At 36.9% G+C, this 18,788-nt stretch overlaps 1 protein-coding gene across 7 annotated transcripts in view; it reads right to left on the bottom strand.

Annotated features, from left to right (window-relative positions):
• EXOC6 (exocyst complex component 6) overlaps window positions 1–18,788 on the bottom strand; it is an 86,971-nt gene that overhangs the window by 58,507 nt on the left and 9,676 nt on the right. For all 7 annotated transcript variants that reach the window (XM_039708830.1, XM_039708827.1, XM_039708828.1 and 4 more), the window contains exons 2-5: window positions 8,057–8,228; window positions 6,721–6,768; window positions 6,518–6,608; window positions 5,571–5,616 (exon numbers count right to left, since the gene is read on the bottom strand). In XM_039708830.1, the coding sequence (XP_039564764.1) occupies window positions 5,571–5,616; window positions 6,518–6,608; window positions 6,721–6,768; window positions 8,057–8,228 (357 nt within the window). The remainder of the gene's footprint in view (window positions 1–5,570; window positions 5,617–6,517; window positions 6,609–6,720; window positions 6,769–8,056; window positions 8,229–18,788) is intronic.

Here is an 18,788-nt window from a genome sequence, read left to right on the forward strand (position 1 = left end):
TCTAAGATCAGAATTAACATAATCCATTCTAAATCCATTCTAGAGTCTCTTACTAATTACACATATATGGAGCTCAGGACCTTGCCCTTTTAACATCTGCTCTGATAAAGCACTGAAGTCTTATTAATTTGAAGGTCATCTGCAGGTCAGGATTTAAACCAAAAAGTTTTGCATATCATTTCCCAGAGTGATGTATTTACATATTTAGATTTTAAAACTTTCCATAGATTTAGCTCAACATGAAGGTTTTGACAATATTATTAGTTCCCACCATGTATTATCAATCACATAAGGTGAAGACTGCCCATTTGAGTACAAATGAGTTAAAGAAGTATCTTCAAAGTTATTTTTTAATATAAATACAGCATTTAATATAAATACAGACATCTTGTGTCTGTTCTTCTGAGCTGATCTTATGACAATATGCTCCTCAGTGAAAAATACATAATTTTTTTCAAACTGAAGACACAAGTTTGAAACACCAATATGGGTCATATAATAAGACTGTGCAGAACTGATCCATTTCAACATCAGAACAAGAAAAATTGTACAACGGATCTTACTAAAATCTCCAAACGATAAAAATGGAATCTTTAATACCAGCAAGAACCAGGAAAGAAAAAACCAACTCACAACACAAAAGTAAACTAAAAGAACACCTCACAATAAAGAAACAACCACCTCCCTTCAACCCCCCAAAAATTAATATTAGTGTTTTGCATCATCTTATTCTTTGCAAAATGCCCCAGGCACAGAACAGTCAGGTCTGTCTAGAATATAAAACATCAACATACAAAAGCCCCAAAGTTAAAAAAAAAAATTACCATTTTATTATTAATTACCAATTATTTTAGTGTACATGAAGTATTCTTTTATGCTTTAAATAATAAAGAGAACTTTTACAGTTTTTATCATCAGAATGTTGTTTGGAGGCAGTAAACAGAAATACCATAACTTACTAAAAAAGCCCCAGCAAATTAAACTACAGCAGCAGAGGAATTACACAAATCAGGAGCAAGATGAACTCAGACTGAATTTTACTGAGAATACTTTATCTGCACACAAGCTTATTAAGTAAAAAAACATGCACTTATATCCCAAAATTTCCTGCTGAAAAAAAAAGAGACAAAATCCTCATTTTATTTTAATTAAGGAAACAAACCTAGTTTACAAAGAAAATTATTAATATTCTCCAATTTTAGGGCTTAAGTATTTCCTTAAAGGAAATACTGTATATTCTTGCTTACTACATTTCCACTGAGTAAATATCTAAAACTTTGCTACCAAATACATTTAAGGGAATTCCATGGAATTTTTCAATAATGCTACAGAAAAATCATATTCAGAAAGATCCTGAAGGTGACATGTTGAAATTGCAATTGAAATCCTTTTACCACAAGTATTTATTTTGTTTTTAAATCTAGTTGCCTCACCAACTTTAAACCTAAGTTTTAAACTTTCCCAGCATACAAATTTTGTCAGTTGCCCAAATGACCGTGAACTGAGACAGGGGCACTACTATCTCTGAAACTTCTGTAAAGTAAACCAAAGCCTCAGTATTTTTGAAAATCAGATTAAAGAGCTCCTGTGTGGAAAAAAAAAACATGATATGTGGAATACCCTTTTTGTCAATAATGATGTGTTAGGAAATTTTTTTAGAAAGCGAAATTCTCAAACTAATAATGCTTGAGAATGGTGACTAAGAAAGCAGCTGACATTTCAGTATCAAATAACCTCATTATATATATTCTGATGGGGTTTTTTGCCAGATACATGGTACCTCTGGGAAGTGTTGATTTGCTGCTGGTAAAATCCAGTGCTTCATTCTCACACTCTTCCAAAACAATGCAGAAAAACAAAATCATAGTACCAAGATTTTATCTTTTCTGATATCTTCCATACCAACATGGGTAGAACCAAATTATACAAATTATGAATTTTTCCTATTTGCATCCTTTAATACTAATGTTTATTTGGATGCTTGGAAGGTTTATGCAGAGAAAGGATGCATGACTGTCTCAGTGAGTTTTAGTAACCTAAATAACTAATCAACTCTGCCTTTCCCAGAGTTTGGAAAAAAGCTTGTAACAGTGTCAAAAAACAAATCCAAGTCTTTCAGGGCAAAAAGCTCACTCTGAAACACGATACTCGTTCTTCAGTATAGTCTCACAGAAAATTTGAGAAGATTCAGCAACAACCTGAGCAGATGGACTTATTGATATATTTCCATTGTATGATGGGTGTGGGTTTTTTTGGTAATATTTACTGTGGAAAAAGACTTGCAAAATCACCAGCTCTAACTATTCCAAATTAGACCACAGCCCCTTGAAGCAGCTGGGGCCTGCCCTCCCAAGAAACATATCAAAATCCAAACACTAAGGCCATGGTAACAGAGCTGTATGAAATGTGTGATGACCTTATCTCTGACTTAAAATTCAAGCTCAAATTGTGTAAGTGCATAGCCCCCGCTAGGTGGCTGGGAGAGCAGCAAAGAAACCACTCTTCTCCTTTCTGCTTCCTCAGCTAAGACTTTAAACCCTCTGTAGCTCTTTCAAGCCAAATGTGTCTGTTTAGAGCAGATTCTGCAGTTACTTCCTCTCACTACTACAGTTCTTGTCAACTTGTGTTATCCATGGCTCAGGAGACAGATAAATAGGATACAGAGCCTTTCACCCCTAGGTCATCAGTTCAAACGTTACCCATGCTGGTAAAGGACCAAAAGTTGCAATCAATAGATGGTTTTTTGGACTTCTCTGTAAACATCCATTCACCTGCACAAACCAATATGCATTCCAGATCCAAAATCTTGCATTATCTTAAAAGATGTCTGCCACGGAAAAAGGAAATGAAATTCCGATCTTTTTCCTGTAACAACTATCCCACAAACATATATAATATCCATGCTTTTGTTTTCCCTTCCTTTAAACATTAGAATTGAGAGTTTTATTCATGGTGCAAGACTGTAAGACAATGGAATAATGAAAATAGGTTCTAAAAGGCCACAAGCAGAGAAAGTCAAGATATCTCTTTCTAAAAAAACCAGCAGTGAAAGCTTTGCTGCATTAACAAATCTCAATGAAGGTTTATGAGAAATTATCTTTGCCTAAAATAAACAGTCCTCATAGCTTTGTTATGTCTCAGATTGTGACTGCTATTCTGACTCTTCCACGAAAAAGCTTCACAGCAAAACTTAAGAAGATCAATTTTGAAATCCCTTTTATGTGCACACATCAGCTGTCAGGTCTTTGCACTGACACGATGATGTTCTTGCGGTTGCTCAATCTTTTAGTAGTGATAAAAGCCAGAATACATGCACTCTGCTGAGCCACAAGGAAATTAACAGTTGAATTACCTCAAGATCCAAGGAATAGCCACCTGTAGGCTGTATTATAGGGAATTGGAAAGTCACAAGCAAAATAGTAACTGTAGCATAGCAAATGAAAGAGTTATCCGAGCTGCAGCAGTAGCCTGCAGCACAGTCTAAGCCTTCTGCACTCCATGTGATTTCAAGGCATGGTACATCAAAGCTATGGCATCTCCCCTCTCCTTTAGATCTCTTTATGGTATGACAATAACATGTCCAAACCCCTCAATTCAGGAGTCCTTTGACTTTTAAGACTTCCTGTCTGGCAACAACTTCCACAGGAAAATTATCAGATAGAAGTCTTTAAGACTTGAAGAGTGCAGATGGCTTCTCGGAAAGCACATCAACCATCCATGGACTCTACTAAAAGCACTAGCAAACACAGAGTCAAAATGCTAAAAACCATCAACAATTTTATCTCACCTAAATGATCTTTACATGATGACATTAGGAACTACAACTCCCCTGCAATTCTAAAACCAGGATGATGCTTGCCTGGCCTGATGGAGCAAGGGTAGGGCAGTCATTGAACCCAGTGTTTTCAGTATTTTCAGGACACTAATGTAGCATTGTCCACAACAGACCTTGCAGAGGGAAGTGGTGTGATTCAGACAGCACACTCTTCAGTCTAGTCTCTGACTACTCTGGAGTAGCAAAGGGACTGTTTACATCCTTCTGCAGAGCTGCTCCAAGCAGCTGCAACAACATGCTGCTACTACTACTATGTGCCAGCTACTCTAAGCACATGCTGAAGCAGTGTCCTGTTCAGAGGTAACACTGTATAGCAGTCAAGCTGATGAGATCTACCACATATAGATGGTTCACATATAGCAAGTTTTAATTGTAATAAGAGACACCATAGTGCCATAGCTGTAAGGTCATTCTTAAACCTTTTGTATTTCTGCAGAAGACCTCCTGGAGAGCAAACATGCATAGGTATCATATAACACATATATCACTGTCAAAGATGTATCAGATCTGCTGCAATGTCCTGATTGCAGATCTGATGTATACAGTTAATCTGAAGCATTTTGGACATGTCTGCACGCAGGCTTCAGAGCTGATTGCTCACACTGTGACTGCTGTTGAGGGTTTTCAGATGTCCAACAGTATGGAGGTGTTGGCTACTCAGAAACCAAAATCCAGACAAACAGTCCAAAAGTAAATCTGCATTACATAGCAGCCCTGCAGACAACTGACTGTGCACAGCTAGTTCCAAATGGAAACAGTCCTGTCCAGACAGACTTGTCAGCAGGAGCTCCCTGCAGTGGTGCCAAGTGCACAAAGAGGCACCGCCAGCAACCAGGAGCCCAGAAAGGGCAGTCACAGCATTGGCGTGACTGAGGCACTGTGAAAAGCAGGCAGGGATCACGGTGGCAGTGATGATATGGAAATCATGAAGAACAAAACAGCAGCACTGGTATTGCTGGGGTGGTGTGTGAGGTGCAGGCAGCAGCCCCAGTGGGACAGGATGCGGCTAAAGCAGGGGGCAGGGGCAGCCAAGCTGCCATGAAGGGAGGGAGAACTGGGGATCCTGGGACTACAGCAGCAGTGAGTAGCTCCCTGTGAAAATGAAAAGTGGGGGCACAATAGGAAGGAACAGCTGATCATGCACCAGTTATAAACTATTATCCTAGAAAATAATTTTTAATTATAGTTTTAATTCTTTTAACAAGTCAATTTGTCAAAGAGGGAAAAACCCCAAACACATTACCTTAATTTCATTCCCATAGTCCCATTTACACAAAAAGCATAGAGAAACCAGATAGGTCTAAAGAAAGGTATAAGGAGTAAAATGTCTCTTCTTCTGATATTATACATTTAATTTAAATATATAATTATATATCAGATACTAATGTATTCTAAAAGACGTTCAGTCCCTAAGGGTCTTACTTTTCTTACTTCTTAAACTGTTTTAAGTAATAAAAACCAGTAAAATTTATTTCATATTTTATAATCATAATTTCACTACATGTCATACTCATTTAAGTAAGCATTATGTCTCATGGCAATCACTAAGGTCCTAGAAGTTCTTTAATACAACATTTTCAAATATTCTTAAAGTACAAACAAGTGTTAGGAAACAAAGACTAACATATATCAAGCTACAGACTCAGAACACTTACTTGTCTGCATAACTGTTTGCTATTTGGTCGATTTACTTACAAATATTACATTTTTTTCTCATAGAAATAAGTTTACTCACCTTTTTACACTCATCTGTTCTTTCAGTTTGCTGTACATTTCCAGCACTGCATAAAAGCAAGCAGATAAACTTGTGAGTTTTATTGTGGCATTAGTTAATAAAAGAGGAAAATATGTACTGTAAAGGACAAAATTAGAAATAGAAAAGGATGTGCTATATTTACCTTATTTAAATCCTACTGTAGCATAAATGTGATAAACCTAGCAAAAAATATTCTAGAATGCAGGTAAAAGAGAAAACAATAACTGAACTCTTAACAGCTTTTAAATTAAAAAGAATTAACATTAACAAAACAGTCAACACTATACATATCAAGCATATTCATTCACTTACTACATGCCACAACCTGATCTGCATTACCAGTCCATGGCCCATCTCCATAAAAAGGCAACAGTACCACCTACTGTACTCAGAACATGTCAACAAGAAGACTGCACAAAGAAAAATTCTCAAATCTGCTTTACACCAATATGACAAACAGGATAAAACCCTTATGGAGCAATCCTACAATATTACCTTCCTGAAACAACATTTAGAGCCCTTTTGTTTATTTCAAAACACCTGTAGTGACACAGAGCTAAAAATACAATGTTGAAAGAGCATCATTAGTATTTTCCCCAGTATTCAAACACTAAAACCCACCCTCTCAAGCAACAAATTAATTGTTTACCACATTAAAAATATTAGTTCATTCAAAGCTGTACATGGCTACATGGTTTGCACCATTTAAATGTCTCACTGTCTTCTGACATTGTCGCAATTGCTCTGTGTCAAATATTGCAAAAGACATGGAACCTTCATGTTGACATCTTTTAAAAACCTGTTAATTTTTTCATTAAACTGTACATTACAGGACCAGAACTTGGAAAAAATAGAAGACTCCTCCTTTTGGCTATTGTGACTTACTTTATTTAATTTGCCATCATATTTCACTGTAGGTCACTCACCTGGAAGACACAACTGTAGTTTTTCCACAACTGTTGTAATATTCCGCTGTTGAACTCTACATCGGATGATTTCCTCTGTTTGGGCTATGACCTTAAAGGGTTTTTTTTAAAAAAAGGAAAGAAAACCACACTTAAATTATGCAAATAAATTTATTTTGATACAAATATTTGTAATGTTCATATAGGAAGCATCATTTTCTCACCTCTTTCCCAGCATCCTGAAGCCTTCGGTTGGTATCAGTAACTTGGACCTTAAAAATAATTTCACCTTTGTTAGACAAATATGCATATATTGCCCTGATGTGACTGCTCACCCTTGTAATCAGATCATGCTTCCTGAGAAACTTAGAACAAAGAAATGCAAATTCAAATTAACTCTACAGCTTGAACTTGAACTTTTGATCGCAAAGGGCTTTTGTTAAATTCAATTACTTATGACAGTTCTTTCTAACAGATTCTGTGGCAAACTTCTCAAATTTACTTGGGATTTTTGAACTTTCCTTGTTTCTGTAGGTCTGTCAAACAATTCAAATCATTGACCCAATTGACCACTGGTCCCTTTTTGATAACCTCAATGAGCTCTATGGGCTATTCATTGTCTGTAAGAAATGGTGATTGCATTTTATGGTAATTAAACATTCATACTTTGCTGAATGCAAACACTGGGTGGTTGATTAACATCAAACGTGGAAATCTCCAAACCACAGCAACATTTTAATGCTGCAGGTGCAGGCAAAGCTCAACCTCAGATTTTCCCACATAGTAAGTGACTCATTAGGTCATCATAATAAGGAAGCACATTCTAGTTTATTAAAAATCTCATTAATTTCTGAACAAAGATGCTCAATGACCTCATTGATGCTGTATTTGGTCTCTTGTTATCTGAATATCCTTTATATAATGGTCTTCTAATCATAACCTCTGATGAACTATGCTCATTCTGTCTGGTGTGCATATTTTGCTCTCAAAAGTGTAAGGAGAGCTAAAAGGGACGGATCTCATAATTCACTATTCTGCATTCTGACCTGTGAGGAAATCTTGGTTCTCATATCTCATGAAAACTGCTAACATTAACTACTCTCCTGCTCATTACAATGTAAATAACAGGGGTTTTTTCCACACATAATTGTGGTATTTTTAGTTTTCTAATACGGACTTTCAATTCTTCTAAGGTCTTACACATAAAACATGACTAGGAAAAGACCTATTTAAGAAATATTGTGTTTAGTATTTGCTGTCCCTCACCTTCTGAGAAAGCCTTTAAAAAAAGGCAAAATAATTTGGTAGCATTTTCTGAAAACACACATTAAACAAAATCAAAATGAGATCTAATAAAATATTCAACTTTGTAAATATAAATTAATGTATCAAGCAACATGGCTCTAATCACAAATCCTGTTCAATTCACTTGTAAAAAATTGCTGCAAACATCAGAGTGCATGTGATAAACACTAAATTAATATTCAGTAGAAGAGTCCAGTTATTTCTTTTAGATTCAAAGACAGTGATATATGAAACTCTGAAAAACTTGTTCCTTACCTTCAGTTTTTCTGCATCAGCCCTAACTTTAAGAAGTTCTGTAATAGCATCCACAAAGCCCTGATGGTGAAAATTGCACATCTTTTCTATCTCCCTGTCATGGTTACGTATGCAGGCATCAAGTTTTTCCATAAACTTCTGATGTGCATTTGGTTGGTCATCATATACAGACCTATTAAATACAAATAAGAAAAAAAATGTTTACTTTTATCCCCAGATGAAAATAGCATGTATGCAACCATCTTTATTGAAACCTATCTCTCTTAACAAGAAAATAAAAGCAAACAAACTTTATGTTAGTGGCATCCTTTGGTGGATCCACTCCATCAAAATCAGTATTGAAGAGAAGATGGCACAAAACTGAGAACTGATGGCGCAAAACCCAGCCCTTATGGCATTAATCCAGGTGCTTAACCAGTTACATCATGGTTGACCTGAGCCTCACTGGTCTGTTATTTATGCCCTAATGCTCAAATATGGGTACAAAAGAATCAGTTTCTCCAACCATCTCAAATAGCATGGATCACTTTTCCATCAAATTCCACTCTTTGCTAAATATAAAGAAGTGCAAACATACAAATTTGCTTTCCTGGTATTCCTAACAGCAGAGTTATCCAACTAAACCAGGCTCGGATGCCTCCAGCCGGAATGACCGGACCCTGGCAAAGGAACCCCCAAGGCTCCGTCCCTGCCCGCCCGTGCCCAACAGCTCCCAAGGCAAAGCCATGACATGCACACACCTAAGGCTGCCCCCTCCACAGCACCTGTCAGGAAGGGCTAGAATCAGGTCTTCTGGATTACTTTACTAATTCTCAATAGTTCACTTAGAAAACTCCAGCAGGAAACATGACTTGGGAGAAATTACTGCAGCATCAGAAACAGAAATCTGCATGGAAAAATGTTTGAGCATGAGAGGGAGCAAAGGAGGCGGAGGGCAATTTAAAGCGTTAGACTTTGGCAGAGTAAGCAAGAGAAGAGGTTTTACATAGAACTGTACCAAAATCAAAGGTATGGAGTCTCCCAACAAAGGCAAGGTACAGACAGTTCCAAAAATTGATTAATAATTTGATACAGCAACAACAGAAAAGACTGGTAGTTTTGAAGTAGCTTCTCACATAGAATGAGAGCAGCAATATGAGGATGATCTAGTCATACATATAGAAACACACCTGTACTGCAAACTCCAAGTGTTAAAAAAAAATCTTTCAATTGCTTTTTTAGCCTCTAATTTCCTTTAACATTTATTAAGTTTTCTCAAGATATTTACAAGGAGAAGTTGATTAAGAAAAAAAAAAAAATTAACATGAGGAAAAGAAAAGGCTGAAATTCCAAGTGTTTCAGCGTTAGCTGCAGAAGCACAGTTTTAAGTTTAAGACCCAGGTAACCACGAGTCAAAGCCTCTAAAACCTTTAAGTAGTAAGAAACTACTTCCCTCCTAGCCTTCTTGGAGAAGTGTGGTTTTCCATATTCTTCAAGATTCTCTTTTCTACCCAGATATCTGGACTTTGCTGAGATCTGAGCTCATCATCAGCACAACAAACCTATAGCTGAGTGTCTGACAGGAACATGACCTTTCAATGAAGATAAGGATGCAGAAGAGATTGAAAAGACTCTTGTAATATGATTCTTTATACTTTTGGAGTTCCTTTTGACCTTGTACAATATATTCAGAGAAGCAACTGAACTTAAGTGACAGAAGAAAGGCAATATGCTGTCCTACATGTTGCAGGAAGAAAGTCAACTCCTTATATTCTGCTTGTTACAGATACTTTTTCAGGGGAAAAATCTATTGAATAAATTTTTTCAAGAATACCCCCTTTTGCTTATGATAGGAAAATAAGGCTATGGTACTGAAAGCAGGTTCTTTCCTCAAAGTGCATGAGAGGAAAAATAAGATTGCTCACCCATAAAGTCTACCCCTCACTGTTTCTCCCACCACAGTTTGAAATGACGGCTGGAAGGAGCAAATGTGTGCCCATAAGTGTCTCCTCCTGAGGCTCCCTCCAGGCTGCCCAGGATGACTGAGCTTTAAGAGGCTGGGGTGGATGGCCCTAAGTGACCTGCATCACCAGGGGAAATACCCACATGCAGAATCCAGAACCCGGGGTTCTGGGCAGGCTGCCCTGGTTCAGGGCAGGCTGGGAGAAGCAGCATCCTGACCCAGGAGGAAAGAAAGGTGCAGGACACAGTGGGCACTGAGTGAGGCCTCATTAGGCAGCCTGATGTTCTGCATGAGAATACACAGGGACAGGCACAGATAGTACTGTCACCTGTACAGAAATGGGGAAAGGAAAAGGTTCAGTGACTGATGTGGTAGCATTCCAAAATAAACATTACAGCTATGTGAGTGCTCCTCCATTAAGAAAAGGATCAGAGATGCTGGAAGCTACGGGGTGGACACAGAGGGGAATCCAACTGTCTTCAGAGTTCTTGGAGAAGAAAAAAAGATCAGGAGGACCAGATGCATCAAAGTGTCTTCACAGATATGGCAAGCATGAGCCTCCTCAAATTGGGTTGGACTCACTACCTATACTGCACAGTATCCTAAAGAAAAACAGCAAAACTAAAAAAAAAAAAAAAAACCAAAAAAAACCACCTTCACAGAAAAAGTTCAATTTATTACTGCTTGTTTAGCCTTTTAAAGGTAAAAGAAGCCTCCAAATTTAGGTCTCCCTCCAGTGTTCTCAAAGAGAAATGAGAAAGGAGCATCATTATCACAAAGACAGGGGACATCCATCTATCTACCTATCTTCTATCTTCCATCTATCACCATGTGCCCAAACTGTAAATTGTGTCATGTAAGCATAAACGAAAACAACAGTAAAACTCAGTAAAGAAAATATAACTAAAATGAGAATGAGACTACAAAAAGATGGCACAAGAGGAACACCGTACTTGAGTTTGTACCACCAAACTTTCTTTGATGGTAGCAATGCACTGTGGTTTTGGACTTAGTTATTGCCTAATGATTTGGGGGTATCCAATTGCTGCCTTGATAACTTTTTATCCATTTCATATGTGTCCCAAGACTTTCAGACATATTCTTACAATACTGACAGAAGGAAATCCTTTGCAATCAGAAGATTTCTCTTTAAAATGGTATCAACAATTCCAGAAAACACAGAAGCCAGAAGTTCTGGAAGTACATACAATGTAGTATAGGCAATACAGTTTCCACTGTTATAAAAATATGTATTGATTATGTTTTCCTCAATATTAAGGCTGCTTATGCTTAAATTTAATTATAATAAAGTACTGGTTTTTAATGTTATGGGTTTTATCACAATATTTAATTGAAAATAATACACAGAAGAAATGTTCAAAATAAGGGGGAAGAAAGCAATGCTGTGTAGCTCCCAATACCTTAATCACAAGATTACCCTACCATCTTAAAATAGTAGTTACTGTTTTGTATTGTACATTGCACCCTTTTCTGTAAGGATACTAATAAAATCGTGACCTGTGATTTAAACCAGTATTTTGACAGACCTCCTAAAATGCACTAGTGTATAAATTCCATGTTAATTATGTATGTAAACAGCTCCATCTTGTGGGAACAACAAATCAACGCTCGTCAGCACATGAGTGAAAAAACCCCTGAGACAGAACTGCTTGCCATTATAGAAATAAATCATCAGTGTCTTTTAAAAAAATTCACACTTCATACCCCAACTTTCTCATCTAGGTGAGAAGAAGATGAATAAACAGGTTCATTGACTCCCTTAGGACACTGTCCTCTGAGGACATTTCACACATGCAGTTCCAGGGGCTTCAGAACAATGTCTGGCTTAAAACACCACCCTTTTTGAAAATGGAAGTGCACACTGGAGAGCCAGGCCATCTTTGGCCATGGATAGAAATTAGGCTTTTTCTCAAATCTGCAAACATAACTGAGACAATACACACCTGATTTACCTGTTAGGAAACATCACACATCATAGTTTACTTCTGATGCTGAAGCTCATTTTCCATACATACACTTATTTCAAAGACTACCTACAGCTATCTAAATAAATTAATTGCTACCTCTTAATAATTATCTTAAAGGGTACATTTCAACAGACACTGCAAAAGATGCTGATAACAATTCTCCACTTTTGAGAGCTAAATTATCAGGCAGACAAATCACCAATACTGCAGTATCTTGGAGAGACATGAAATCCTAAAAGCATCTTAGAGACAATTCTTTAAAATTACAAGACAAAAGTAACTGAATTTCCAACACACACAGAGTTCCATTGGAAAGTAAGTGAGGAAGGAGTAACCCTTCCAACTCCATTTCCTCAGGAGATGACAAATACCCTAAAAATCTCTCTCTCGCTGTAAATTGCCTCACATGCAGCAGCAGGAAGTGTCATAAAAAGGGGCAAATGTGGCTAGGATACCAAAGGAATTTTTATGTATGTAATACACAGTTCTTACAGTTTTTGTTTGCATTTCTACACCTCTGAATGAAGAGTCCCAAGGATCCTCTTCAGCTTTATGGGCCCCTGAAGTGGATGCTGATGGTCTGAAATACAGCACAAATGTGAACTGTGTCAAACTGAAAGACGTTACCAGTTTTTATTAAAACTTCTTTCAACCTCTGATCTGCACAACTATAGACTACTAGTGGTTGATTCATACCATGAAACTTTGACAGGAAAGTTTTTTTCTTGGTATGAGTCTTCAGACTGGATTTAAAAAAAGGAGGAAATCACTAATGTTGGAGACAGAACTTTATATTTGTTTTTGGCACCCAAAAACCCCAAACCAACACAACGTTATCAATTTTCAATCTGGAATGAGAAAGCTTTCACTTGAGTGGCTACTTAGCCACCAGTACAGCAATCAGGTACTGATTTCTCTCCTAACTGACAGGGCAAGGAGGGAACCCATGAAGGGCAGAAGCAGAGCTGAGCAACTTTCTTGGTAATGTGTAGCAGATATCTGTCTATATTCCCAGAACTTGTATATAAACTGAGACTTTTGTTTTTTGACTCATTCCAACAATTGGATGAGTCATATTAATGCCAGTCTAGGTAAAAAGAAGATAGTGTACAAAGTGCTTGAAAAAGGCAAAAAAATAAACTAGGAGGAGTCAGAGAGTGACCTAAAGGAGGAAAGTGTCTGAGTTCACTGGATACATTTTATTGCAATGGGGATATTTTTACCTTGATCTTTCTTACCACGTAGGCTGAAGGGAGAATGACAAGCATAAACAGATTTGAATTCAGGTCTCAAGAAATGATGAAGGAAGATTTGCAGATATGCAACCATTCTCCAATTGAAAACAACAAAATTAGTTTACTTTATACTGTGAAAAATTTCCCTAAAACTTTTACTTTCAAAACTGAAACACAATATGAAAAATGTGTATTTAATAGGTCTTATTGACGACTTTTTGTGTTTACATGCAAAAATATACAGAAGCAGCAGAGGGCACCATCCTACGCACAAAAATACCAACGGTTAAGTAATCAAAAAATCTCCAGAGAACTAAAACTTAACATGCCAAGAATTCCACACAACCCTTCAAAAAAAATTAATTTTCAAAATAAATTATCCTGAAATCATCTATTTATTCCATAATGACAACTCTATACATTATCACTCTATGTGAGCATCTTAAATGTCTTCACAAACGGTTACAGGCTCACTTCAAAAATATATTTCTGCTATAATTTCACACAAATATTTCTGTGCACGCAATCAGGATATATGTCCTTAAATGCCTGAGAGTAGGTGGGAGTAAAAGAGGATGAGAATTTCACCAACGAGGAGGAAAATAAAAAGTTAGAAGGACAAAATAAAAATCATATAAGTCCAAGAAAATTAATTTAATGCATTGACTGGACTGCTGGAAGGGCAGGCAATGGATGTGCATATAGACTATGAACTGTAAAAGGAGAGGAGCCCAAAATAACTTTTGGAAAGTTCAGCAAATACGCCAAATCTTCTTTCCCCTCTTCATCTCCAGTCTAGCTCCACATCTATGGCCTCTAGACCAGAAAATTACAATAACTAGACCTAAGTACAACTTCTACTGTAGCCTTCTTGTTTTAGCATAGAAAAATAGATTTCAAGAATAATCAGAATTGCAACTAAAGTAATTTTGTCTCATATCTATAGCAATAGCTGTAACTTTTGAAAGGGGAAAACCGCTCAGGAACTCGGGCTTCAGGCAAAAAAAAAAAAATTAACTTGAACCACTTAAAAATCATTACTAGAACAGTCTACTAAATAAAGAAAAAAGTAATATTTAACAAATCCTATTGGAGTTTTTTAAAAAATAGTATTTCTTAAAGGTTTTGGGATTGTTTTGTGTGTTCTTTTAAATGGGCAATGATTCAACTTTTAATTGCAATCTATATTCAGGAAAGACAAATCTGAGCTTATGGAGCATTACTGTAAACTTTTTGAGAGAACAATTCTTCTAGTAATCATTTATGAGAGGTTCTAGCAGCAGCAGAGACTTTTAAAACAGATCACGTATTTTAAAATACCCAAAAAAAGTGTCAGAAAAAAACCCAACCCAGTAATCTTTCTACAGGACAAAGAAACTCTTTATTAATGACTTGCCACCTCTCACCATTTTCACACCTCCCCCAAACCACCGTGTTCTGTCCCATTTCTAGGATGAACTGTAGGTTTCCCCACCCCTGCCTATATTGCCACAAAGTCTCTCATTTCCTGATTGCACAAGACACATGAAGCAATTAAAAACTGTATGTACACATTCTTTTCAGGATACTGATAACCACTCAGTAAGTGCCTATCAGTTACAGCTCCACGAATGCTGTGACAATGACAGGAATTACACCTATCTGTACAACAGCTGCATGAGCTTGACATGGAATGTAAGTCTGACCATGCAACTTCTGACCTTCAACAGAAGCAAGAGAAAAAGATTCATTCGTAGAGCTTCAAATTAAGCATCATGGGGGAAAAAAATTACTAATTACTTTGATCAATTAAATGAAAAAAAAAATCCCCCATAAAAAAAATCCCCCCAAACATGCACTTTTTTATTCAATTTTTCAAAGTAATACTTTCAACAAAACACACACACAAATATACCAATTCTTCTCAAATGAAGAAACTGTGCTTATGGATAATCATGTTTTTAGAATTCGTCTCGCTACCAACGCGAATTTTGTCCTGATGCTAGAGATGCTCCCAACTATTTCCCATACACACATTGCAAGAAGTAACCTACTAGATGTTCCCCCTGCTTTCCCTTTCATCTAAATAAAATCCCAAAATGAAACACCAAGCTATACTAAATAAAATTCAAAAACAAAGTAATATTTATAATTAAAATATGCATGATGACTTCAGTGGGATCAGTGCAAGCAGAGAACACTGACATTGCAAATTAAGATTCTGCCCTTAAAAGAGCCCTGTCACACTGTGACTATAACCACGGCATCCCTAACCATGATACAGTATCACACACTCCACAAAAGCTGCAATTTCACAGGAAACACTGCAGAAACTTCCTTTGTCCTACAATATACAAAGATATTTTCTGTTTACACAAGCTGCAAACTTTGTAGGGATTTTTCCATGGACTAATTTCATATAGGTGGCTGCATACACCCTAAAAAGCTTTATAAAATAATGTCCAGGTGTTTCCTGTAATTCAATTGCAGTTATGGTAATAAGCACATTTCTTAAAACCTAAGCAGCCTTTCAGTGCCAGATGCTACCTATGTTCCAGTTCTACCATTCTTACTCATAATTACATCTCACCACTCTATTTAAAAGCTCACATTACATGCCAGAACAACACAGAACTCATCTATGGCCTATTCAGAGAAAAGATTTTATTAATCTTAGTTCAGCTGTTATGCTTTGCTTGCCTGGTTTTCCTGGATGTGCAATTTCTGTCAATTGTTCTCACTAATAGTATCCTGTTTCTATGAGCAGGAAAGGGCCGAGCACAGTTTGTTAGTTAGCATTACTTCCTATAAGCAGGGTCCTTAGCCTGTAGTAGCAGCACTAGAGCACTCATTGTTCATGCTGGATAAGCAGTGGATCACGCTGCTGGCTGTTAATGGACATCCTCTGCAGAGAAGCACCGCTGATAATCAGTACACCCAGATTTGCAATAGACTTCCTCCTTCCTGTTTTTACACTGCTGACCAAGGAGATGCCTCTTCCTGCTGAGCCTTTGTGCGACTTACTGATGTATGAAGTAAGAAACTGAAAAACAAGTGCTGTGCTACCACGTTTTTTTCCTAATTTTGTGTTGTAATAGTAGATTAAAAGGCAGCAAAGGAAACGGCAGCTTCGCTCGCTTTGGTACTGGCTATCACCAACCAGGGAATGAAGTGCCAAGTTGGGCCATCTGTTTCTTATACCTAAATGGATACAAGTGGATGGAGTTGGAACCTATGTTATTTCATAGAATATAAAGCAGGAAAGTGAAGTCTATATAGCAATATTTTTATCTTCCTTTAATATTTCCAGAGACAGTTTGTTACATAAATTGTTATATTTTAGGAGCAATGGATTTATCTGTAAACCAAATTGTGAACTTCTAAGTTCTTTTAAAAAATTTGATGAGATTTCTAGTACAAGAAATAATTAGGCCTCTATTACAACCTCTAGCTAATCTGTCAACTTTATCAAGAGCACTTAAGACATAATCTTTGAGATAAATACCAATTTTTTTGGAAGAAAATAAATTTCACATTTCAACAACCTCATATGTCTGTTCCCAGGACATACTAAATAGAACAGAATATTTAATGTCAGAAATGTGTAGGTTACTTATTTCCATAGGCTTTGAATATCAGCACTACACAGATGTAAATACATTATTTCAGAAATTTAAGAAGTTTCAGATAAAATAAAATATCCAGTAATTAAGACATTTCAAAACCAACTGGATTAAGAATGATTCTATTCAATACAGATCAAACCAGACAATCTTTTCTTGCATCACACTCCTCTGCAAACACACAACCAAAGCATGTATTTTACAATGATTTTATATTATTCATTTTTGTTAACTCTATGAGCTCACATAGCCCATACATAAAAAATCATCATGTATTTAATTCATGTAAAACAACAGCCTGTGCTGTATAATCTTTGCATATCTCCCAGGACTGCTGAAGAAAGTAAAACATGACTTCTAAAAAAAGTCTGTTTTCAATTCAGAAGCTGAACTGAAACCCAGTGCTTCTCTCAGTTAGGAAGCCACTAAGAGTGTCGATGCAACTGACTAACTCCAGTTCTCTACCTGCTTGATGAACAAACTAAGAAAATCTGTTCATTTCTTTGCAGCTTCCTAAGTTTATGAAACATACCAGAACAAATATACTGTATAAAACAGTATCTGCTATGTTACATTTATATTGAAATTAACTGAAAACAAAACTTGTAAGAAAACATTGCTTCTATGAACAAAACGGGGTAGAAATCCTTCAAAGCCACTCTATGCCTAAGGAAGTGTGCAAACTGTGAAAGTCCCAAAACTCGATAGGTTAAACATTTCCTTTTGAAGCTGAAATGTCTCAAAAGTATCCCCCAGGTACACATATGACAGTATATGCTTTATTAATTTTGTATTACTCTGATTCCCGGGAGGATTGCAAGTTACACTCACTGCAATTTTGCAAGCAAATTACTTTCCCTGAGACACAGTGAAAATCCCACTCACAGTATTAGAACTGAACACTTTTCTCATGCTATATTAAAAAAAAAATCCCCAGTGTCTTTTAGGTCTTCTCTGTCCAATCCCACGGCTTTCCATCAAGGCTGATGCACTCTAAAATCTGTTTCCTTCCTTCTTAATACCTCTGTCAGTGATTAAGTTCCCTACTAGTTTGCTATTACTGGCAAAGGTTGAGGGACGGGAAGGGCTTCAGCCAGGCTCCAGGAGAGATCATTAACTCCTTCCTGCACAGGAAGGACCCAGTTTTTCAGGAGTACAGATAGTTCTGTACTAGACATGTACAAGATGAGGAAGGGAAGCATTGTTGAAAATACTTCATCAAGCTGAGCCTCAAATTGAACTGTTATTGTTATACCAAGCTCTGTGGTGACAGGGATTAGGTTTGGGCATTCCAAACATCACCAGAAAATAGCCAGGAAGACCAGCCACAGCAAGCCCTTCAGAAAGATAAAATCTCATGTGATTACCTGATGCTGATGCAAAGCTATGACTGTATTTTTGAATTACACAAAGACAGCTGGAGCACAGGCTATGGTGTTGGCTTTCCCAAAAAATCCACAAGGAAGTAAGCACCCGTGTGACTGGCATTTGAGAAAGATGTAAAATTATGCACATGGCAGGTCCAAAATCTGGGTCACCAGTCACTGAATAAAGACAGCTTGACAAACAAGTCAATGAAGAGATGACAGGAATAAGAACTGGCTTTTTTGAATTTAACTGATGTAAGAGTGCACAAGCATAAGCTGTTCATATGAAGAGAAAGCTGAATTTAAATGACACAAACTGTGTGAAACACCTATTAAGTATCATCACTATTCTGATGATAATGTATCAGATGCTTCCCCTATTTTAAAAGCTTTAATGTATTTTGAAATTTGTTTCCTAAACACTGGGAGAATTTCAAGCTCTTTGGCAATGCCTGTGAAATTGGAGAGAACTGTTTCAGAACAATTCACACAGGTTACTAGCTAGGTTAAAGCTTCACTTGGCAGTTGCCCATTTGGAAAACACTGCAAGAACTGAGTCAGAAGCTGCTGTGTGAACAGTTAAAAGATCAAGATAACC

The sequence above is a fragment of the Passer montanus genome, unplaced genomic scaffold, assembly GCF_014805655.1.
Source record: "Passer montanus isolate IOZ18808 unplaced genomic scaffold, ASM1480565v1 scaffold21, whole genome shotgun sequence".
Taxonomy (NCBI): domain Eukaryota; kingdom Metazoa; phylum Chordata; class Aves; order Passeriformes; family Passeridae; genus Passer; species Passer montanus.